General features: G+C 34.8%; 1 protein-coding gene across 1 annotated transcript in view; it reads right to left on the bottom strand.

Moving 5' to 3' along the window:
* The window catches only part of rho-5 (rhomboid-5), a 205,789-nt gene extending 194,257 nt beyond the window's left edge, over positions 1–11,532 (bottom strand). The window contains exons 1-2 of the mRNA XM_077440515.1: positions 11,507–11,532; positions 10,496–11,461 (exon numbers count right to left, since the gene is read on the bottom strand). Coding sequence (XP_077296641.1) covers positions 10,496–11,461; positions 11,507–11,532 — 992 coding nt within the window. The remainder of the gene's footprint in view (positions 1–10,495; positions 11,462–11,506) is intronic.
* Positions 11,533–26,072: the final 14,540 nt, after the last annotated feature.

The following is a 26,072-nucleotide window of genomic DNA, read 5'->3' as shown; positions in this document are numbered from 1 at the left end:
AAACATCAAACGAGACTAAAAAAACGAAAATAAAACAGCATTCAAACCCAACGTTTTATTATCAATCAATTATTGTCAAATTTGGACCAAATCGCATAATAATGTGAAAAATGAATATTTTTGTGGAGTTCAAATTACCGGGTCGCCATACGCCAATATAGCATTTTACGGCCAAACGCTGAAAGTCAACTTTTAACGATTTCGAACTGTCGATCGCAATGTATACAACTACAGCCTCTAACGCCCGTGTCGAGACGAACCGCTTTCGCGGACTTTATGTGCGGTCGCTTAGTGCGTTTCGAACCTACGGACGATGTAGGCGAATTGGACGCGTTTTACGACCTTATTAAATTGAGGATGTAACCACCGCGCCGCTCGCGCTCACTTTTATACCATCGTAACGTTTTGTCCATAACCGAACTGTTTTTCGACCAGGTCCGTCGAATATCGTTATTGAATTTATTCAAAAACAAACCGACGAGATCGCTTTTATACTCTCATTTTTAAATATTGACATTTCATCATGGCGAAGGCGGCAGTAAACTTTTACTGCAAAATAGATTCAAATTATACATATTTCTGTAATATTCTTATTTAATAATAATTTAACTGAAGGGAACATCTCAACGTTTTATTGGGCTATGCGAGGAGTTGGTGTAATCAGAGAGTTTTCCATTTATAAAAGCCCAACCCCACACTTTGGAAATGGTGCGCAAAGACAAAGCTCAGTACAATTTCCTGATTCTAGGACATTTCATCACACGACCATTTCATCGCGGGGACTATTCGCCGACAGATTTCATGTAACTATTTTTTAATTATATTATAACAAAATATATAATTTATTGTTTGGTTGATAAAACAAAGCTGGAAGGTTTTCGATTGATTTTATTAACGAAGAAGTTTGTAAAAAAGAGTACCTACATACCTAAAACGCAAATATCGGAAGGCAAAGATCGAAAATCGAAAGATCTTAAGTCGAAAGATAAAAAAAAGGGTGCATGGTAAACGGTACATACTCACTTAATTTGCGCGAGCAGGATACAACAGGAACAAGAGGAACAGGATCCCGTATTAATGTGCGCGCGCAGAATACGGGAGGAAAAGCCTGTTCCTCTTGTTCCTGTTGTACCCTGCTCGCTCAAATTAAGTGAGTATGTACCGTTTACCAAGCACCCTTTTTTTATCTTTCGACTTAAGATCTTTCGATTTTCGATCTTTGCCTTCCGATATTTGTGTGTTCTGTAATTTAACATTCTGGCTCGTCACGTAGACCCCTACATACATATGTATATTTGTATCATTGCTCCAAATATTTGAATTACGGTTTCAATATACGTTTCAAAAAGCGCTATCAACATAAAAACTAAAGATTCATATTGTGGATAAAAAATATTTGCATGGAATCTGTCAGTGAGTTGTCCCCGCGATAAAAAGCCGCCGTGATGAAATGTCTGGATACACAAATTCCTAGCTCGTGCACTTTTTCCATGGTGTGGGAGTGGGCCTTAATAAATGGGACGATTTTTAATACGTAGAAATCATCAATTATATCCAATCAATTCTCTATAACAAACAATTTCAACAACAAAGCAACAACTTGACTAATCAAAAATATTTATTTTTAAAATTTTTATGAAAATTCACAAATTTTTTTTTCAAAAAAGAGCACAAATGTTTAAGGGGTCGAAAAAAATAATGGAAGAAAAATCGAACAAGAGTAAACTGCCACTTCCGGTTGACGGATGCTTACCAAATTTTATCCATAACTTGGTATTAACCTTAAACTTCTAGATATGAAATTTCAAGTAAAACATAAAAAACATCGATTTTCTAGAGTAAAAGTACTATGTACTTCCAGCTCAGGTAAAAATATTCAAAATATAGTAGGTTATAAAATTTATAATTTATATTACATCTAAAAAAAATTAGTTAGCGGTTTGGGAGATAATTGAATTCAAAAACTTAAGAAAAAAAACAAATATTAAAAATGAAAATTTTTAAATTAAAAATTAAAAAAGACAATTGAGAAATAAAAATTAAAAATTGAAAATTAATTAAAAAATTGAAAAGTTTTAAAAATCAATAGTTTAATTAAATTATGTACCTATACACAACAATATAGATGATTTAATTTTATAAAAATATATTATGGTGTTGTTTTATATTTTTCCAATAAATAAATAAAATACAGGCTTGCGAAAATTATATTCAAAACAGCTAGCAATAAACCTTCAGACATATTGACCTTTAAATTAATGTACGCTATGACCTCTAATTTTTGTATGAAATGTCGCATACTTTGAAAGCGGCTGAGTTTTTGTCTCGATATTATTTTACAATTTTGTCTTAAACAGACATCCAATTTATAAAATTAAGCCGTCTTTATATTTCACAGTTAATTATAATCGAAATATACATATATTTTATATTTATGTATACAATATTATATTTATGTACAAAAACACATGTATACACGTTAAACACGGTGACTCTGTTGTGAGTTTTCTCGTTCTTGAAGTGATGTGAAAGGATGAAGTAAACGTGCAGTTATCGAACGTGAAAAGCACTGAACGAGAACCGGATATGGGTCTATCAGGTTTTCAACTGAAAATTGCAGCTTTTCAAGTTGTTTTCACCTAACTAAAACTCATGAGAAATCTCAAAATTCCCGTTCCCATCGAAGACCAAATGAGTAATCCACTTGTCAATAAAAAGTGTACTAAAATGCATCTGGTAATATGCCATAGCATATATGTACATATGTGGATCAGAAAGTGATTTAAAATACATATTTGTCACGCTCATAAAAATCCATTTGTGAATATCTCATGAAATGCCTTATGATTTTACAGAAGACATAAAATAAAATTTTAAACTCCATAAATAAACGATTTTCAACCAGCTTATTTAGAAAAAAAATTAATCAAATTATTTATGTATTTAATTATAATTATAATTATTGAAATTATATTCAAATATGATGACAAACGATGATAGGTTGCCAATTCATTTGGAACCGTTTCAACAATGACATTAGACATCAAACTCTGATAGGAAACGGTTGAACTGGGGTCGCATATATCCAAGGTCAGGCCAGCAACACCGGGCCAGGGATTGAACCCATGACCCCTCAGTTGCATTATACGCCAACTGATGTCAATATATAAAACTGAAACTTCAATATCAAAAGACAGTAAGCTACTCCAAGAACTAAAGTAGACCTTGAAAATGACCTATTTATCCGTTCATGATTTATACCTACATACATACATGTGTATGTATGTATGTATGTATGCATGTATGCATGTATGTATGTATGTATGTACTATATGTATATACTACCACATTGATTAGGCGTATTATATTGTAGATACGAGCTTCTTTTATGGAATTGATATCAATAAGCCTATCCGATGTAATATTTTACGTGATTTAAATTTATTACATATCCGTATATTGATCGCCGAATAGTAAGGAAAATTTTCCGGGAATAAAACGCAGCTTCCGGAGAACCTTTCCCGTGGGTCAGTGCTCCATTCGCTTATTTATTTTTATTTTATTGGGTATCCTATTTGGACCTTTAGAAACCCTCTGGGATATGCGAAAATGTTAAAAGCCCTTTAGGCGGAGCACCTGATGTCTAAATGCATCCGCCGATGGAAAAAAATACCCATATTTATGTAACGTACATATTTACATGTATGTATGTACATATAATATATGTAAGTATATACATATATAAAAAAAACTTGGACTAAAATAATGTGGAACATCATACATAAATATATATTACTAGTGGTTTTACCCGGCTTCGCTTAGTGTTTGTAATATAAACCGCTTAAATATGGCTAAACTAGTAGTAAATATTCATTTGTTTTTTTATTAAATTTAATTGAATCGAAAAAATTTAACGATAGCCAATTAGAATAGAATTACACACATACAACTGGTATTGAAAAAATAATCCTAATCCGGAACTGAAAAAGGAATCCGGATCCGGGACTGAAACAGGATTCTGGATCCAGAACTGAAAAAGATATCGGGATCCAGAAATGAAACAAGAATCCGGATCTGGAACTGAAAAAGTAGTCTGGAACAAGAAAGGAATTGGGATCCGGTACTGAATCAGGAATCCGGATCCAGAAGTGAAACAGGAATCAGGATCATGAAATGATCGAAAACGGAATCGATATCGTCGCCATAGATAATTAATTAGTCTTTTTCAATAACGTCACGGGTTCTACGAACCAAAACTACGAATTAAAACTTACGAAGTCGCTTTCGAAATCATATATTACACTAGATATTACAGATATGTAATACTCGTAACACAAACTTTGTAACACTAACGTGACTTACAACAAAAAATATATGTAACTATGAATGTATTGCAATGCAGATGTGTGTGCTTAAAGACAGATAAATACATTTATCTTTCGTAAAATAAGCCATAGGAAAACTTTGTATAAGTGATACGTTATCAGAGTATGTCAGTGTTTATTTAGTACATATAAAAAAAAATCGATCACTTATATGAAGCGATCAAAGTAAACTCACAATACGATTAAAACTATGTATCAGACTACTCCATTAGAGCAAAATTATTTTGTCATCATTTACTATTGCAAAAAAATGTTGTTTTTTTTTTTGCTTGTTATTTGTAACATGAATTGTTATTTGGGATTACCGTAATGGGTATCTTATGCATATGTATATGCAGGGGCGGCTCGTATTTATAGGCAATCGGGGCACTGCCCCACACAAATTTCTCCTAACCAAAAAAGAAAATAATTTTTGTACATATATATTGTTGGTGACTGGTCAAGAGTCAATAAGTGTTTATTTATCCCGCTCACCACGTGGTGAGTTGAACCGATTCGTAATTCAGTACGGGGCAATCGTTTATCTGCCATGGCACCGTGGTCGCCAGCTTCGGTTTGCCTGCTACTTTGGCCCTTGCGAGTGGCACTGTGTTATCCGTATTTCCGTATACAGAGGGTCGCTTTTAGTAGACTGCGTAAAGGTCTCTCTGGGGCAGAATGCGACATCCCGGGTCTTCTATATTTTCTATACGATTCAAAAATACACGACACCGTCAATGTTTTTCGATATTTCAACTACATTTTGCAAGATATGCTTAAATTATCAATCACAATATGTCAACCCTTTCATTTTTATCAGTAAATATTTTTGATTAATTAATCAAACTCACCAAATCCCGAAGCAGCCGAACATCAAGATCCAATTAACTTAAAAAAAAAAGTATTTATACTTAACCCGATGATAACCACCAGACTACGTAATCGGTAAAAAATACCCTTCCCGCAAGTAACTATCAGTCGGCGTAAAGGGTATTAATACCCGTCCCGCATTGAATTGATTTTTTGTGAAAGAAATGTGTTTTTAAAGTCACCATCTGCCCCTGATTATATGGTACATTAAAAAAACAAGGGTTAAATGGCGAATTTCTCAGCCGTGATTACCAAAAATTCTCAGCTCAATTTATGTTAGATCCAAAGATCCAAATATACAATATCCTCCAAGTAATATAAAATAAATCCCTAAAAATAATTTATGATACTAACTTGAAAAATCTGCATGCCATATATAATATTCCGTTTGTTACAGACATTACTAACAAACTAACCAGTAGATTCTATGACAGAATCACTAATAACCATACTAACACACTTGTGAAGAGTCTCGGTGATTACAACAAAATGTCTGTACCCTTCAGGTATAAACACAGATTACCTAAACACAATCTGCTTTAGGTCGTCAACTTTAGAGAGTCTTTAATTAATATTATGTATTAGATGTATTATGAGCATTTATAAGGATTGTAAATAGGTTTTTGAGCTCTTTTACCTATTATGCTGCAGATTAACATTATAATAATATAATACTATGATTACTAACCAAATTAAATTAAATTGTAAAATAGAAAATTATCAGTAGATAAAATAGATATAAGCTATTAAAATAGATATAAGATGTATTGTGAACATAATTTCGTAATAATAAAAAGCATTTAAAAATCAAAATCAAATATGCATTGTTTTCCCTAATAAAACTAACCCAATATGTCCTTTTCTTTGATATCTGAAACTCGCAAATTGAATAAAAAAATTGCTACCATTTGCAAACTATTGCTCAAAAATAACCATAAAGATACGAATACATACAAGTTGCATTTGACTAAACTACATCCGATGGACTATGAACATTATTGTGCTAAATTAAAAAAAAAAAATTATTATTATTATTATTTATTAAAGTAATTAAAACACGTAATACATACATAATACTTTTACATATCGTAATACCGGTTTACGAGCGGTCGACTAAAAACAAACATCTGCCGGGTTCACACGATCGCGACTATTTACAATTTGTTGTGACCGTCAATTTTCAAACATAACCTAAAGATGTCAGACGTACCTTTGTCAGGACTACGGTCAGATCCTCAGATGCTAATAGACAGCTCGAATCAACGACGTGCTCGGCTTCACGACAGTAAAATATCAGAAAACAGATTTGCAAACTGTCGACAACAGAAGTTCCCGCATAGAAGAACGACTGACCACACCTACATAAATGACAGGCGATTGTAGCGCCTCTAGCGGATATCTCGAAAACTAAACAAGATAACAGGTAAATAGGTAATGACTAATGAGTTTTTGAAAACGTTCACGCGCGCTATGTATAATATTATTGGGCAAATAGATTTTTTTACTCTATCTATATTGTTCATTTTATGTTTTCGCGTATTGAAAAATGGCCCATATTTATTTGGTCAGTAAATAGATGATCAGTAAATTAATCACTGACAGCTTGACCATTTTCTGTTTGTCAAAAATTACCAACTAATAAAAATAAGAGGTTTAAATAATTACCATTCATTTTTATCTACCATATGTATACACATAGTACCTAGTCTAGTGCTTCCAATCCCGGAAGGTTACTTCAGCACCGGGATTGCGATGTTGGGAATGTTCGACCCCGGGATCCCGGTGCTAGCACCGGAAAATCAGATGTATCAGAAAGAAAACAGGTTCAATTGCATATTTTCATATTTCAAAAGCGTTCAATTGCATTTTGCAAACTCTCCCGATGCTTCACGCAAAAAATACTCCCGTTTTGGCGTTCTATTTTGAGAGTTTGACTACAAATTTTCAAAACAAAACAAAAGCGTTCTTGTTTTGAGAGTTTCTTCAAATTTTCGGTTCGCATCCAAGTCTAGATTTCTGTTAGATTTAATAAAACAAATCCCATAATGTAAATCAATAAAGTAAAAAACATCACTTTGATTCATTGATTCGTTTTTTATAAATAGTTTGTACCAATTAGTAATTATGCAACGAAACAATCCACTACTATAAAAACCGCAATTACATTGACTTTATGTAAAAAATATATCACACCTATGAATTTTATTCAATTACTAATTTTAATATAATTTATATTACGATATATTGAAGAACTGAATATATAAATATTATAATAAAATTTAATGATAATCTTGGTACAATTAACAGAAACAACAGCATCTTAGCACAACACACACCGTGTAACACTTTAAAATCTACAGTGCACCACGAAACCACCCGTTGAAATCAACGGGCACAACACTAGTTGGTAAGAACAAAAAAAATGAAATGGCGATGAGTGGGTCACGTAGCTAGAAGGACGAAAGAAGTATCCAATGGTAAGAAGTTGAATGGTACCCGAGAGAATATAAAAGTGTGCAAGGAAGGCCACAAAGATGAGATGGATGAGAGTTGCCCAAAACAAAGACGAATGAAAGAGGACTTCATCCAGCAGTGGATGGCGAATGGCTTTAAATGATTTCTTCTAATAAATTCATAATAATTCTTCTAATAAATTCATCTTTACAACGCTTTTTGTAGAAAATAAAAATTGACAATTTTTGGCGATAAAAATTGCATGGTTAAAATAATATGAAGAGATAATCACATGTGTATTAAATAATAGTATTGCAAATATAGAGATTGAAATGTCATTTGACGGGATAAACATAAATAGGAAAACTAATTAAAACATTCTCTACAAACATATTCTGTATGTGTATATATGTACATACATATATAATATAAAAAAAATGCTCAAAGGTAGATATGTATGTGGGTAGGTAAATATCTAGATGAATGTATGTAATATAATATATACGAGTATGTTTGTACATATTATATACATACATATATGTATGTACATCCCCAGTATCTATCCGTATTTACTCAAGCTTTTATTGGATTCGAAACACTACTGTGACATTTGAATACGACACAAAAAAAAATACGTCTTATGTCTCGTAAGGGCATTACACGGTACATACGTGGATAGCGCGTGCTTCTTCTTCAGAAACGAATTTTGAGTGATCCAATTTCTAAAAATGAATACGCATTTTATTCATTGCCGAAACGTATTCGACATTTTATTCCGAGATAAAACATGTTGGCAATTTATTTGCATGAGACTTGTGTATATTTCAACGTACACTAATAACCATGATCTTGTTATTTTGCCTCAATAGGAACTGGGTGAATTTTTAATGACAATTATAATATTTATTCTCGAAATGAAAATCTACCGTGAATTAATTAAAATTGTGACAATTTCGAACACATCGCAAAAGTTTTGAATACATCGGATGATTGTTTTTGGTCAATTTTGACTGATGAACATATTCTGATTTCTTTACAGCCACCGCAGGTGTACCGCAAGGAAGCTTTATAGGACCTATCCTGTACACTGCTGACATCCCAAAGAGACATTCATTTGAACATTTGCCGATGACACGGTAATTATGTCATCCAGCGAGTCGCAAGCAGAGGCTTGCAACTTGCAACGCTTGCAGCGTGCACTAAAGAAAATCACCAAATGGACCAAGGATTGGAAGATAAAACTGAATGACCTTAAATCAATTCAAATCTCATTTATCCTGTGACAAAATTATGTAAACCTCCAGATTTTCATCGACGGGGTACAAATTCCACAAGCTAATTCAGCCAAATATTTAGGCTGCATCTCGACTCAAGACTAACATAGAGGAATCATATCAAGAAAAAACTAGAGGTAAATGAATCATTACGGAGCATTATCAAGTGGTAAATGCACAATATCACACATGGCGATCTTGCACACGACAATCGTTGCCACGATAATCGCTAATCTAATATTATATATAATTTCGAAAGAGGCTTTGTATGTACATATGTATGTAAAAAAATATATAATGTTGGTTAGGAATTGTTGGGAAAGTTTCTATGACAACATGGGGACGGGGGACGGGGGGCGCTGGGGGCGAAGGCTCCAGGGGGATGGGGTCGAAGGCCCCCAGGGGCCCCCGGGGTACCGGAGGGTGGGTGGCGGGAGGCGCCGAGGACGAAGGCCCCCGGGGCGGGGGGACTTCGTAAACAAGTCAAAATTTCTATGACGACGAGTCGATTTTTTTTTTCAATTCAAATAAATTTAATAAAAAAACAAATGAATATTTACTATTAGATTCACCATATTTAAGCTGTTTATATTATAGATACTGAGCGAAGCCGGGTAAAACAACTAGTACAGAATATCTGACACTCGACTTCCAGTTAGCGTGATGGTTCGCATGGGTGACTCTCAGTGTATCAAATCAACATCGTATCAAATCTGGATTAGGTACTATTAATGGGATGGAAAACCTTAAGATCATCGGTGAAAAGTAAACACTAGGGATTGTAATACCGGTGTATTGGCAAAATTACACTCAGTAAATGTCGGTAAAGTACATATATGTAGAGGTATATTATTGCATTATATTACATTAAAATTTGTGTTAGTAATTTGTTCATTTTTAGTATCAAATGTGGCAATTTCAAATTAATAAATTCACTGGCAACACATACCAATCAATTATGATCGAAACTTTCAAATGGTCGAACTAACTTATATACTATTTAAAAATATATATTATTTATTATTACGAATTTACTTTAATACATTTATATGACATTATGCACCTCAGAGTCTTTCATGATTCAATCTAGGTTAACGTATTTAGGAAAAGTAACCACATATGTACAATTACTTTATCCACGATTCATTGGTAAATACCGGTATACCGGTAGCAATAAAAAATATTTACCGGTTACCGGTTTATTAAATTTGAGTTAAATCGCAATCCTTAGTAAACACCGACACTTTAGAAGATATATGAAATTGTTATTGAATACAATTAATAGAAGTGGTCCAAGGTGTGACCCTTGAGGAACTCCTAATGGAATTAGTCTGGGGGTTGATGAATAGCCTTCTATGTGCGTGTCATTTAAAAAATTCCTGGTATCAGTGTTAAAATTTCTGATCAGATTCTACCTAGTGTCAACCTAGGTAGGTCAACTCGGAATAAAAAGGTTTCATAGGGTCGAGACCCATTTCATTGTGATTGTTAGATTCGACTTAGAGAAATAAGTATACAGGTATGTAGACTCACCAATTGAGAGCTGGAGGTGCGCATCTTCTGGCTTGCAGGCAGCAGGGTGGATCCGGCGGCAGCCTGGCACCGGGCGGGGTGCAGCTGACGTGGCGGCCGCCGGAAGCGCCGACGTACTCGACGTAGGCGTGGCCGGTGGAAGACTCGAGCTGGTTGGCGAACTCCCTGGAGTAGCGCTGGGCGTCCTGCTGAGCATCTTGCTGGGCGTGCGCGAGCAGAGGCGAGGACGAGTGCGGGAAGTCGTGGTGCGGGAAGCGCGAGATGGGCGAGCCGGTGTTGGAGTGCTGGATCTGGGCGCCGGGCTGCGAGGCGCCCGCGGGCGGGGGGCAGCAGCGGCGAGCGGGGGGCCGCGCCCTCTGGTAGGGGCGATACTGGCGGTAGGGCTCCGCGTAGCGCTCCGCGGTGCAGTAGTAAGAGGGGGGCGCGCCGGTGGGGGCGGGCGCGGGCCGGGGAACGTAACGCTCGACGGGGATGTGGGCGGAGGGCGGCACGTATCTGGAGACCACCGGCGTGGAGGCGGCCAGGTAGCGCGCCGACGGCAGCTGGTGATGGGGTTGGGGGCGCGGCCGCCGCGGAGACCGCTCCGGGGAAAGCGGCGCCGCCGACGGAGCCGGCACGAAGCGGGGCGCGGGGGGCGCCGGCGAGGGCGGAGACCCGTCCGCGGGGTAGGCGCCCCCCGACCCGCCTCCGCTCGGCGGCGGCGCCACGCTGAAGCGCTCCGCGGCGCTCGGGAACCGCTCACAGCTGTAGCGCGGCGCGCCAGACCGCCCCTGGCCGTGGCCCCCCTGGCTCCCGTGGCCTCCGTGGCCCCCGTGGCCCCCGTGGCCCCCGTGGCCCCCGTGGCCTCCGTGCTGGCCCCCGTGCTGGACTCCGTGCCCGCCGTGACTCCCATGCCCGCCGTGGCCACCGTGACCGTGTCCATAGCCGTGCTCCTCGGCCGGCATGGTGGCCGCGCCGTCAGGACATCTGCAACAATAAAGCCATCGTACACATCAATACCGAACCATCAACCGACCTATCGACTTCGCATCATGCATGTCCGAGGTCCTAGGCATAATCTAAATTTAGGGTACCCCAAGCAGCGAAATCTGGCATTTGAATGAAGACAAAAGACTTTGAGATCAAAACGTCATTTGGGGGCTTTTGTTTCCCACCCCCCTTAAATTTGGGTAGACAGGGGACATGCATTTAATTTGAAATACTATTAATCTTAATCAGATCGATTATTCGTTATTAAAAGCTAAAAGAAATCTTTTTCCAAAAAGCCTGCTTTTGCCTCCGCCCCCTAGAGATAATTAAATGAGGGCCCTGCTTTGAGGCCCTTCCGTGTTTTAAGGGGTCTCAATGATGTTACCTATATATGTTATTTTTATTCGATTTTCTCAATTCACAAATGAGCATTGCACATTACACATGCTTGTTCGATTTTTTAATCTATCTTATGTATTATATATGTATGTACAAACAAGACCACTTCGAACACTCTGTCCGTCCGTTCGTAACGAATAAGATATTAAAACTCTGGAAGTCGTGCGCGGACTTTTGGCTGAATGAGACACTTGGCCGACGGACGCTTGACCGAATGGACATTACTCCAATTGTGTATCGAAATTACTCAAAGTTCACTGGAAATAGATACATTGTTCAGAAATCACCTCAACCTATCATTAAAATTTGATAAATTTAAACAATTAAAAGTTTCATTCGGCCAAATGTCTGTCAGTTGCATGTCCATTCGGTCAAATGTCCGTCAGCCTAATTTCTGTTCGACTAAGTGTCCATTCGACCAATAGTCCGTCAACCCTGGTGGGAATGTAGCGTGCGCGCAGTCGGACGTACTTTGTGCAAAAACACTAAAAACACCTCCGCTGCACGAATTTTCGTGCACCGAAAGCACTACTAGTACATATTTACATATAATATAATAATTTTAAGATGAATCATTGATCGTTTATTTTCAGGAAAACGGTTTCCAAAAAAATAAACGATCAAAAACTGACGCTTTAAATTGAGATATTTTCATTTCAGAATCTCGAGTTACATGTATTTTCAATTTCAGCATACTTATGTATGTATGTATGTATGTACATACATACATATAATACATAATAAATTTCAATCAGAAATTCGCTGAAATGTTTCAGAAATTCGCGTGTAAATTTGAATGAAAATATGTGAATTTCATTAATTTTATCCGAGCACCGTATAAAATACCATCATGATTTTAATTAAATTTTCGGAAAAGCTTAGTGTTTCCAATGAAAAGTTTTCTTATTGAACTTACATCTTATATCAAACCAGAATAACAAACATTCAGCGAAAGCAGCTTGTATAAAGATATTTAATGGTAGAATAATTATTTTTTCCCAATTGAATTTCCTAAAATAAGATGCAAAAAATAAAATAATTCACTAGTCAAACTGCAACATGCCCAAGTATAAAACAACATTTGAAAACGCGAATTGTGCAACCCTGCCAGGTTTGCACACGACCAATTACGCTTAGTTCAGAGTGGCAGACACCCAGCTTGCCGATGGTGCCACTTAAACTTGCTGACAGTTGAGGATTATGTAACCAGAGATTCAGCTATGAAGTTGCCAAAATTCCACTTTACTGCTTATAATGAAAATGTCTCGATAGTTTTAATACGACTGTACAGTTTGAACGACGGAATCATCTAACAATCACGTATCTACCATACACACTTCTTACCGAATTAGTTTAACAAGAAGACAAACTTCGAAACTCAATCCACCGCTGACTATGCCACGCTGAGTACGAACATGAGGTACTTTCAAATTCCCTTAGAGATAACCCTACCCATCACAATATCTCTTCGGGAGCTATGACGATCGTCATATGTATAATATTATATGTACATTCTAATCGGGAGAGGAATTATTCGTTCGTGGGATCACGTTCCGTCCCGATTCCCTGGAGAAGAGATAGGGGTGGTGGCATTGATCCTCACCAGCCCACCCCTTTGACCCTCGCACACTTCCATACATCGTAATCTCCAGCCGCAAAGCGTCCCTCTTTCATAATCTCTTCTTTCTATAGCGTGTGACGAAAAAAATTGAGCTCGATTCAAAGGCACTCACTGGTCAAAGCAGTGGCAAAGGTACCTTTTCACTATTTCCAAGCCACAAGAACTACTGGGGATTTATCGCAACCTTTATTTGGATACCTCATATATGTATGTATGTACATTGATACGTGACCATGCTGAGTATTTTAATGACAACTGAAATTCACAATCACAAAATGAAAATTTAGCAAAATCGCACACATGTGTACATATGTACATCTTACATATATTTTCGAAAGAGACTGTAAGTTTTTAAGTATCTTTGGTTGGGAACTTCGTAAACAAAACAAAGTTTCTATGACGACAATTCTATTGGTTGAATTATATTCTATTGGCTGTTATTTTTTTCGATTCAAATAAATTTAATAAATAAAACAAATGAATATTTACTATTAGATTCGCCATGTTTAAGCTGTTTATATTTAAAACACAAAACACAAATTTCGCGCGGCAATTTTGACACGAATCATGTTCATACATACGTTCAGTCATAGTATTTTAGCCCGAGTCGGAGTTTAATTTCGCATTTAATTTTTGAACTTGATAATATACATACATATGTATATGAATATTGAATTACTAACTAATATACCTAGGCATATATCATTCAGTTATTTGGGCACATCGTAAGGCGAGAAGAATTTGTAGTTCTGGTAAGCGTTAAGGGAGGCAGAGGAAAAGGATGATCCCCAACAAAAAGAAGTCGCTGTCACTGGGAAAACTATAGTTGAGTCACTGCGAGCTAATGATGTTGAGAGGGCTAGAGGACCTTGATGGATCGCATTATGGAAGTCAGAAGACGGGAAAGTTATGACCCTCAGACATGAGGAAAGCGACAGGAAAGAGGAAACTACGAGTGACTCACCAATACCCAATGTCCATATGTATGTATACAGATCTGAGTCAGTGTTTCCATCATTGTCATTTTCTCATATTAATGTCTAATTGAGATTAGGCCTCATATTTGATTAAATTTTCCAATGCGGACTTTTCACTAGTTTTATATACATACATATGTATTATATGTATTCATAAATTAAAAATATAAAATATTGAAATGAAAAAAGGTTTAATCGTTTAATAGTTAATGATTTACATCAGCTCACTATATGTATGTCCACACATATCGTATATGAGCTGCTATATTTGTAAGTGGAATAAGTCCACTTTCCTTAATTTCGAGAAATATCTCGCTAAACCTTTAATATAATGTTTTGGGTTATACAATATTTAAAAATACTGGTGGACTGTTATACTTTTATTCTACTTTTCCGAGATTCTGGACATATCGAATTAAAGTAATAATAGCAAATTGTGAATTAAGTCAAACAGAAGTTGTATGTATTTTTGGACTGAAAATTGGCATTCCGACACATTCAAATATAGTGACTCATATTTACATACATACATATATGCAGCACTTTGTACTACATATGAATTCTTAGATTTCCTAAAAATAAACACAATGGGAAACCTTTTTAAATTTGAATAAAAATTCGAAGTCGTGTTTTTTCGACGACTTTACAGCCTGCTACTGGTTAGTCTGCTTTGTACAACGTACTTTATTGTATTTTTCATTTTAAGAAAAAATGCTTTTATCGTATTTATTTTCACATTTGAGACAACATATGTATTTGAAAGTGGTAGAAGCAGTGCCGGAGTTATCTGTAAGCAGATTAGGCTTCAGCCTAGGGTCTCAGAATCTAGGAGGGCCTCCAGCCAAAGTGTATATTTATTTTTTACATAGATATATACCAGGAAGGCTTGACAGGAAGACCCCAATATGCCTTCCTGGACAATTAATTACAAACAATGCAGCATTTTTATCACATAAATCGAACTATATTTCGAGAAGCTGAAGAATACGAAATTAATAATTAATTAATTAGTGCATTGAGACATCTATGGATTTATAGACGTGTACATACATTTTTACAAATTGTACATTAATACAGAAGATTTGTGACAACAGATATTTTTTTTGCCAATTTTAAGGAACCGTTTCAACAATGATCAGATTAAATTGGCAAACTCTGATAAGAAACGATCGACTTGGACTCACAAACATCCAACTCTAACCAGCAGTATATTAAAGATTAGCCCGGGACCGAACCCAATACTCTCTTGGTGATAAACAGAATACACTTACATATTACAGCAAGACATTATATTTAATGATTTGCGAGATATTTCTCGAAATAAAGAAAAATGGATTTATGCCATTTTCAATCATAGTGGCTCATTAGATTTTTTTTATATTTCTTCATTTGTGTTCCTATTAAATTTCCGCTTTGTGTTTAATAAATTTTATTTTATTATTTAGAATAGATTTGAACTCATTACATTTTCCACAAGCTGATGAGAATAAAATTCGTGATTTGAGTTCAATTATTAGTAAAATAATTTAATAAACTACTCAAAGATTGCTGTGTGAAATAATTTAAATAATAATTTTAAAAATATGATATAGGTATATTACAAAATGTATTCTAAGAAAACTATTTAATTTAAATAAATCCAATGAACTGCTCAACCTCTGCGTGGCTTAATCTGAGATTTTCCTTCGGGCGATCATTACAACAAGACCAAGTACCATCTTTTAATGCTGATCAGGATGTATAAAACGGGATTAATTTAATTAAACGTTCCACTCGACTCTTCCAACTTAATCCAGACAGAGTAACGACATACCCCCGAAGACGGGATGATATGAACGCTCGTTAAACCGGACGTAAATCGAAAGCGTCATAAAAACAGGATCGTCGTTCTTTTTAATAACGCAAAATTTCCGTTTCGAAAGTTATTATTTTGGTCCAGAGGGTAAGTTACGCAGGTACGTGGCCCCGCTTCTAATTATTTTTGATTAGTTGTAATTTTATTAGCAGCCTACGGCTAACGAGCACCTGCCGCCCCACCGTTCGTCTTTTTCTCGCCGGCCAGGGCCGTTCTAGGGCATTCTAGGCGCCACGGGCGCATATCTAATTATCTCATCCGGACAAAATGGCGTACCTGGGAATCCGGAACGAACCGCATTAACCGGCCCCCTCGGATACATGAATGAAAGCTGAAATTCTACCCGCAAATAAAAATATACAAATACGGCATTTAAATTGAATTCGGGAATATATAGCGAAACGGAATCGAAACTTTATGCTAATACCACACCGATCGAATGATAAAATTTTAAAAGCCTTCATCGATAACTGTCGTAATCAATTTATATCTGTCAAATATAAATTAAAAATCCCCCTTTTTCTATCGTTCATTTTTCCGAAAGTGACAGAAAGAATTCGAGGCACAGATTGGTTTGACGACAAACCCATCCGTTATTATGAAATGAGCAAATAAACAAAAAATATATCCAATTTAAAAAATTTTAATATCTCATAAACAAATGCATGTATGTAGATTCAATATAATACCGACGTAATTGCTCGAATTAATAGAAAATAAAAAAGATGTCGTTATAATATACATATGTAATTTAACAGGAAAAATTTGAACACGGAAAACATGTTCGCCATCATCAAACATTGGCATAACAATGGCAGTTCAAAATATATTATACAAATACGTATAAAAGTAAATTTTCGCACATTACCTTTCAAAATATTATTTTAAGCCTTAGCGATGCCATTACTGAACGTAATTTCAAAAAAAAATGTAGAACTGAAAATAAAACAAAAGAATGTTCTAACAGTGATTTTAAAAATTATATAACATTGAAATAAAAAAGTATTCAATTGTTTTCAATTCGATGTGAAATAATAAATAAATTGCTAGCAACGCAACGGTAGTGGTGCTTGAAAAAATATCCCACAAGGTAATTCGCGCAGATTATGTAATTTTATATATATTTTGATTAGTAATTTGTTCACAGTATGAAATTGCGAAAAGTATTCTTTTCCCCCTGTGTGTGTGTGTGTGTGTGTGTGTGTGTGTGTAACCAACACACATATTTATGCTTTTCGCATTTGTATAATATATTTTCACTTTGTGGTAAATTTTACCAAAGCGCCAGAGGCAAAAGAACCAAATAACTTTTCACTTGCCTAACAAAAACCTAGACAAAAATAAACACATCGTTATTTCTTCGTATTTTTCGCTTCAGCCTGTTCCTCTTGTTACCAACCGACCATTAGGAACGCTCATTTCGGGGAGAATGTAATAAGTTGTCCTTGAAGGGCCCATTCAATTTATATTTGATCATTTGGATTTTTTATTTTATCTACATATGTACGTAGTAACAATAGATTAAGTTTTGTGATCATGCGAAAATTCGAACTCGAGGTTTTGACTGATTCAAACTCAGAATCGATCACTGATCACGATTTCATGATCTAGAAAAAATGTGTATGTGTGTCTGTGTATTTTGGGGACACCGTAAGTCCTATCAAACTGAATCTTGATATTGGATACTGAAATTCTTATCGACAAGACGTAATTTTTAAGTTGACCGGAAATGGTACCTTCCCCTATACATAGGTGTCCTCTTTTCTTATTTTCACTTATTAAGTTTTTGAATTCAATTATCTGCCAAACCGCTAATTGAATTGGGCTGAAATTTCTATATATGTAATATAAATTATAATTTTTATAACTTAATATTTTTTGAATATTTTTAACTGAGCCGGAAGTAGTACTTTTACTCTAGAGAATCGAGGTTTTTTTATATTTTTCTCAGAAACCTTTTTGTTTATTGAACTGAAATTTCATATCTAAAAGTTTAAGCCGGTAAGCATCCGTCAACCGGAAGTGACAGTTTACTCTTGTTAAATTTTTTTCGACCATTTAAACATGTATGCTCTTCACGAAAAAAATCAAGTATAATTATTGTATCAATGTGATGAAAATAAAAATATCACTAAATTTAATAATCCAGAAGTGGGATTTTTTTCCTCTTAGAAAGGTCAAAAATGTTGTGGCCACTATTCTGTCCACACCCCTAACGTATCACGCTGAAAATTTATATTTGTATATTTTATGTACTAAGTGATAAGGTGATAATGTGATAAGGTTTTGTTCAGAATTCGTAAACCGGAAGTAGTTTTTTTTTTTTAAACAATATTTCATTATTTTATTATGATCTTTTAAATTATTTTTATTTTCTTGATATTTAATGTGTATTTTAGTGATATTAAGTAATAAAAAAAATTGAACAAAATCCGACAAACGGAAGTAGAACGTTTGACTTGTGCAAATTTCCATACATTTGCGCTTAATTTGTATCGGAAACGCTCTCATAACCGGTATGTGTGAACGTGTAGGTATGTTTAATTTTCGTATTTTGTTTTGTAACCTTTTGTTTTATTCCTCAAATACATAGATAAATCCGATTTATTTTTATTTTTATTACATTTGTGTCAACAATCGTTTGATCAAATACTACATTTTTTGTTAAATCAAATAAAATTTTATAAGATAAATCATAATGATATTATTTATTTATATAAAACTCTTATGAATTTTCCAGTTATAAACGTCACATGAATTTCAATTTATTTATAAAGTTTGCTAAATACCTTTTTTAGTTTTTCATTCCTAGACTTTTATAAACTCATTATATTTTCCTGTAAAACTTAAGTTACTTTCAACTTCAACAGAAAACTATTAACATGATATGGAAATGCAATTTTAAAGTTTATGACGTATCATTTTAGCAAGCATCATAACTAGTTTCTCAGCGCGAAGATATATACATACATATGTATGTAGGAATGTATTATTGACATTGCATTATTTGCAACTATTTTTATGAAAAATTTATTGAAATCCAAGGTAATGTGAAAAGGTAAGAAGAAAATCAATCGCTGAAAATGTGGATGTATTCTATAATACTCTAAAGAAAAACTTTAAGGAAAATTCATTTAAATACGTACATATATTATAAAAGTGCGAATATTAATATACACTCTTTTTTTAACACGAGTATTTATTTTGAAGTATATTTTATTATTTTCTCACAATTCAATTTCCTAGAAATTTCATCAATTTTTTTTACACAATGTTTTGGTTATTAACAATTTTAAATTTATTTTCCTGCTTTACTTATCCAACTGAGTTATTTTGTCTGTCTAATCTCGGACTAAGCAATATTTATTTATTTAATATTGTGCCACATCTTCGCACTCTGTAATGTATATGTAAGCCGATTTAGCCTTCCACTTTGCCAAAACAAGTACGAACGTTCCGAAAATGGGCAGTGCTGTATGGCATAAATAGAGGTAGTTTTTCCATGCAGGGTTGTGCTGAGCTATTGCAATGCTGGATAATATTGCAGCAATATTGCCCCAAACGCACTTGCGATTTTTTTCGCGCGATCATTAAGTCGCAAAAATGAAATACACCGGTTCAAGTACGACGGCACACGAACATGCGACCAAAAATCGCAACTTGATTGTCACAAAATAAAATGCGTTATATAGACAAGTATGAACCAGCGCGCATTTGTTGCAGCTTAGTCGCACTTCAGTACTTAACGAAAAGTGTCGAACCATCGATTTGAAAAAAATATTGGCATGACTATCAACTAAGATGAATTTTATGAAATAGTTATTTTAGAAGCCTTTTTTCCCTTCTATTAGTAAATGAAAAGTGCTACAATTAAAAATAAGAAACCAAAGATAGACTTCACTGAGAGGATTAGTGAAAAAATCTAATAAGCTTTTTGGTGCTTTTTCTTCAGCTAAAAAAAAGCTTTAAAGCTTCAAAATAGTGCGTTCTATTGCAGGTAATAGTGATAGCCACCTGGATTTTGAATGTGAGAGTATATTTTTATATTCAATATTAGCAAAATTACAGTAGTCTTTCTGTTTGACAATGTCTATTCCGCGTCTGCGTGTGATGAATCATTCTGAGTATGAGAAAATTATCGATTCAAGATAAATTGATTGATGCCTGATACACATTTTTGTCTACCTTCTACACATAGTTCTCCAGAAAGTATAAGACAGAGACAAATAGTTCATTGTTGAATATTGCTGCAGTGTTTACCAGACTGTCTAGTCCAGACATCGACTTTTTGTTTATAGTTTATATACTTATATATTTATATATATAGAGTTAAATACTTCTGTTGGAAATTAAAATGTATTAAACCGGGACATTTGGGCGTCCCGAGAGTTTTGTTCGGGACAACGGGACACAAGACATAAAACCGGTGAAAATCCAAATTAATCGGGATGCCTGACAACCCTAGTTTAGTCGCAAGTGCGTGCACCGTAATATTTTTGTGCGATAGTTGCTATCGCACGACAGAAAATCGCAAGTGCGTTTGCAGCCCAACTCGTGTAACGTATTGAAACGTCAAAAGTGAAGCGGAATTTTTCAAATTTCCCGATACGCCGATAGGCTAAAGCGTTTTCCCGATACGACTCTTTTGGCTAAAGCGTTTCGTTTCACATCCAGTTTAGACTTACTCCCCTCACTAAAAATGATAAAAGGTTTACGTCCATAATGATTGTAGTGACGATTGGAAATGTTATCACAGCCCTGCCCTGGTGTACAGTCATGTGTGTTACTAGCGACCATTTTAATGCACTTCATGTTGGCTGACATTAAGTGAGTGGGACACGAGGGGTTTTTAGTGAAGGCGTGTCGTGCGAGATTGACCTGTGAATTGTGGCAGGTTGTATGGTGTGAGCGAGGTCGGGGGCGGCGGCCTAGCGGGGGGCGCGGGGCGCCGCCCTGGGCCCCGCCACCATCACTGGCTCATGGTCCGGCACCTGCAACAAACATCAACTCCATTAGCGACTCTGATTCAATTCAGGCCCTAATACTTCATTCGATTACGGCTCTCCGACCCCTTCTGATTCATGTTTATTGATACAATTAAACGAGACGGAATGCCGCCATTCATTATCCATTCAGACGAACCGGGCCGACCCTTGCTTTATGCTAATGCATCATTCCCGACGATATTATGGTTCCTATCGCTTCCTCAGAAAAAAAGGGACAGATGCTGCATTGCGTACATTCGCTTTCTTCCTTCCCGAAAGTGGTTGAATTTAACATGCCTCGAACTCACATTATGAAATTTACATATGTATATAATATTATATAATATTTACGTCAGTTTATATAGGTAAATTAATCTTAATTGTTTTGAAAAATATACACTTCAATCACTTCAACACTTCCAGCAGCATAGCTCGCACGTTAAGCTTCTGCTTACCGTCAAGAAGGTGCCGGGTTCTATCCCTGAATGAAAATGAATTTTTCAGAGTATGCTGTTGGTCAGACCTGGATTTGTGACTCCAGGTTGATCGTTTCCTATCAGAGTTTGCCAATTTTCTCTGATTTCATTGTTGAAACGGTTCCCGGAAAAAAAATTGGCTAAAAATCCTTCCTACCTACTATGTCACCACTATTTGAAATTTGATGGATGTACAATAAAAATTTATGTACAATTCATAGATGTCTCGTTAATTTGCGAGTTTTTTCAGTGTCTCGCAATTCAATGACTTATAATAAAAAATGCTGCATTTGTATTTGTAATTGGCCAGGAAGGCGCATTGGGATTTACCTGTAAGGCCTTCCTGGTATATATGTAAAATAAAAATAAAATAAAATAATAAAATAAAATGGTTAATGAAATAAGATTTAAATGCTGAAAGAATTTCGTAAAAATTGTCATATTATTACGTTTTCAAGCATGGATAGAGTATGTAGTAGAATTGAATTTTTCCTGATAATCGATAATATTTTCATTTTATTTGTGTTTGTGAAATATAGTAATGGACATTTAAAAGAAGATGGATATCTTAATTGTAGTGTTTTCCACAAAATATTCTGTCAACTATGAGAATGGTTACTCGTTTAGTAGTATGCTTAAATCAGGGCAAGAAGTGGAAATTTTCACAAATGGGAGCGCTCAATAATTTTCAAAACATTCTTCTGATTTTTTTTATTGTATTATAATATGTACGTACGTATGTATGAACATATCCGAGCCGGAACTAGACATTTTGTAATTTTTTTTTCAATAGGTATAATAAGATATTGTGTACATAGATAGACATATAATACTTAAGTGCTTCGTCTTAATTTAACTGAGGGGTACTTTAAAAGCATTATATAATATGTAAAATATGTATTTTTAAGATAAGAATTGCCAGAAATAAAATATTTTCCTTGTTCAATATGTTAAGTTAAAAAAAAACATGCGCCACAGGCGAAAATCTTTTTTGGATGTTTGAGAAAGCCTGGTGTAGAATATGAGCTTAAATAGACAGTGTTCGAAGAAGAGTATCGTCAAAAGTATCTATATGTACATACATATTTATTCATAATAGATTGCCATTTTTGCTTGTGATGAGTCAGGGTTTCTAAAAATAATCATTACTAATTTGCAAATAAATAAAAGTGCTGTTTGTTGACCTCAAAACTGAAACTTTTTGCTTAAAGCCGACACAAATACATGGAATCATAAAACCTTCATTTTTAATAAAATTGGGAATCCGTTATTTTCAATTAACATTAGTGCACCCAGCGTGTTAAAAATACAATAATAATTTAAATGGTTCTCGGAATTAAAATTTAAAGCATTTTACTTGCAGTCAACAATTATTATGATTCAATTTTTAAGTTAAATTTTTTTCGATACGAAATTTAAGGGTTCGGAAATTTTGGATTTTTCACGAGGGGAAGCCCTATGTTTTTGGAATTTAGAAAAGCATTTCGACCGCTGTTTAAATTCAATTATTCAACCCAATTAAACCACTTAGGGTGTGTAATTTTTTGTCTTGATATTATTTTCAGGAAAAACAAAATTACATAGAAAATGTCAATTTATCAGTTATCTTATGTTATTACGTTTTAAATCATGGATTAAACAATTTTACTTAAAAAATGAATCCCAGCACTCTCAGTGGAAAATGTGAATTTTTCCGGATAATCGATAAGATATTCATTTTATTTTTGATTTAAAGATGTAGTAAAGGACTTTTAAAAGAAGACGAACCTCAAAAATCGCAATCTTTTTTAAGCTCTTGCGGAAAAACTAATGTTTTCCAGAAAATATCCTGTCAATTATTAGAATGGGTTATATGTAAATTCAATTATTCAAAATATTGTTTTATTTATTGAATTCTTTAAATAAAATTTTATAGAAATCTTCAAGTTTATTTTTAAGAACCTGATTATATCGTATTAGAATACAAATTAAGCATAAAAAATATTTTTAAGTAAATGAGAATATAAAATAAACCTCATTAATTATAAAATTTCATCTTTCTTTTTAAAAATAAAAAGGATTATTCGTATCCAACGTGAGGACATTAAAACGTCGTACTGAGCAAAACCTAGCCACAGAATTCACAATCCCCAGAATGAGTCACGCCAAATAAAAATTCTGCCAAATTTAGATTAACCCTGAAAAACGCAGATTTAATTATGACGATTCCCCATAAGTACAAAGAGCAGCTTCGATGCTTAGCTCGGCATTAAAAAATATAATCAGCCAACTTGTAGTCTGACAAAGCAGACCAATTTCCCGTTAAACGTCGAGTCATTTCACGCTCTAGTTTTTCAGAAGCGCCTGTCTGTATTCATGTCCATGTTCTTGTAGTCTGACAAAGCATGAGAATATCGTGTTTGCCCTTCATTGTTTTGAGCAACACTTTCACAGCACAGCAACCAACCATCCAGTGTCAATGACGTCACTCTCTGTGACCCAAATGCTCGCGTAAAAAATCTTTTTAAATTGGCCGTTAGCGACTTAACGAGCGCCTCTAATAACGAACGCTTTTGACCCGATTTTCCAACATCCTCCATTTTGAAAAACGACTCTTACCAACGCGAACTGCCCTCGTCGGTCGCACGAACACCGACATATCGGTGAAACAAAACCCCTAGACCCACCCGGCTTACGGACCAATTAATCAAACCGCAATATAAACTTGAAACACCGCTTACATCGTACGAAACAACGTTTCCAAATATGCTTTGACATGTCTGCTTTTCTCAGATAAAATTCTCAACAAAAAAATACTTTTACATTCTGAAATGATGATTTATGATTTTTGGAAAAATATTTTAACCATAAACTTCAGCCAAATCAATTGGGTTAAATTTATCTGCTGATAATATCATCAGCAGCAGCAAAGTTAATGCTTACCACCGAGAGGTTTCCGGGTTCAAGCCCTGAATTGACCTCGATTTAAACGATTTTATTCTATAGTGCTGCTGGTCAGGCTTGAATATTTGTAACTCTAAGTCGATCGTTTCCTATCAGAGTTTGAGTTTCATCGTTGAAACCATCCTATCCACTATGTCACCACTATTTGGATATGATTTGAAACATTTATAATCTTTAAATTTATAAATTTACAAGTTTGATACCATAGGTGTCGATCAGTGGCAATCCGTAATAGCATATAAATTTTAAATATAATTTTTCGAATTGTTATGTGCCTATTATGTAAAGCATAATAGAAAAACTAATTAAAGTGGTTACTATATTATTTATAAATTAAAATCGAATGACATCTTCGACGTTAAATATAATTAAAATTGAAGTCTTACCATCTTTGGATTAGATTATGTTTACTTCGCTTTATATTCATCTCTTTGATTTACTTGTGTTTAATTATTTATAGTTCAAACCTCTTTCTTATTAAAAACCAACGCACTTTTTAGCAATCAATAGAGCATTATTTTTTCGCTTAAGTATCACATTTTGACTCTTCTATGCACTCCTTCTACCTCTTCCCTTTTTACAAGCATTTTTTAGTTTCAATTGAAATTCATTCCATGGAATTACTGTCAGCCAAAATTTTGTGATCCACTTACTCTTTAGATGGCTTTGATATTTTTAGAACATACAGGGGGAGGGGGTTAGCTAGCATTGAAGAAAGCTAACGTCTCCGACATGAAGATGGGGGAGTTTAATCACTAACAAAATCATTAAAAATACATCGGAATCTTGCAATGAAAGCTAGCTATCCATACGTAGCTTTCTACCGTCTCTTTACAACTCAATTTACATAAATAAACTAACTGTTTTCACTCTCATTGTTAACTTTTTTTTCGGTGGCCTTTGTCATCCATCCACAAAACATGCTCCTGCCATATTTTCAGAAAAAGCTAAAATATATCTATCTGTGAAATTTAAATTTAATTCATTACACCAACTGCCACCTAAAGAAAATTTTGCAAATAATCAATTCAAATTAAAGCAGACTGAAAAGATGTCAAAGAATTCAATTGATCTTTACCAAAAATTCAAGAACAAAATATTTGTGCGACACAATAGTCGTTCGTTTTAATGTAAATGATATTCGTGACAGACTGCTTTTCATTCATTTTAATTGCATTTATATACATCTTAAGTCTTTGTAATTATTCCGTTAAATTATTTGACATTAATGAACAGCTCAAAATCCACTCATCACCAGTGATTCGTAATTTCGAATCATCTATAACTCCTACGCTTTGCAACCGACCTCTAAAGGTGTGGTTGTTATGTACATATATGTATGTATATTCGAG

This window comes from Arctopsyche grandis, chromosome 11 (genome assembly GCF_051622035.1).
Source record: "Arctopsyche grandis isolate Sample6627 chromosome 11, ASM5162203v2, whole genome shotgun sequence".
In the NCBI taxonomy this organism is placed as follows: domain Eukaryota; kingdom Metazoa; phylum Arthropoda; class Insecta; order Trichoptera; family Hydropsychidae; genus Arctopsyche; species Arctopsyche grandis.
The sequence above is the reverse complement of the archived record's forward strand: the minus strand, read 5'-3'. Positions and strand labels throughout refer to the sequence as shown.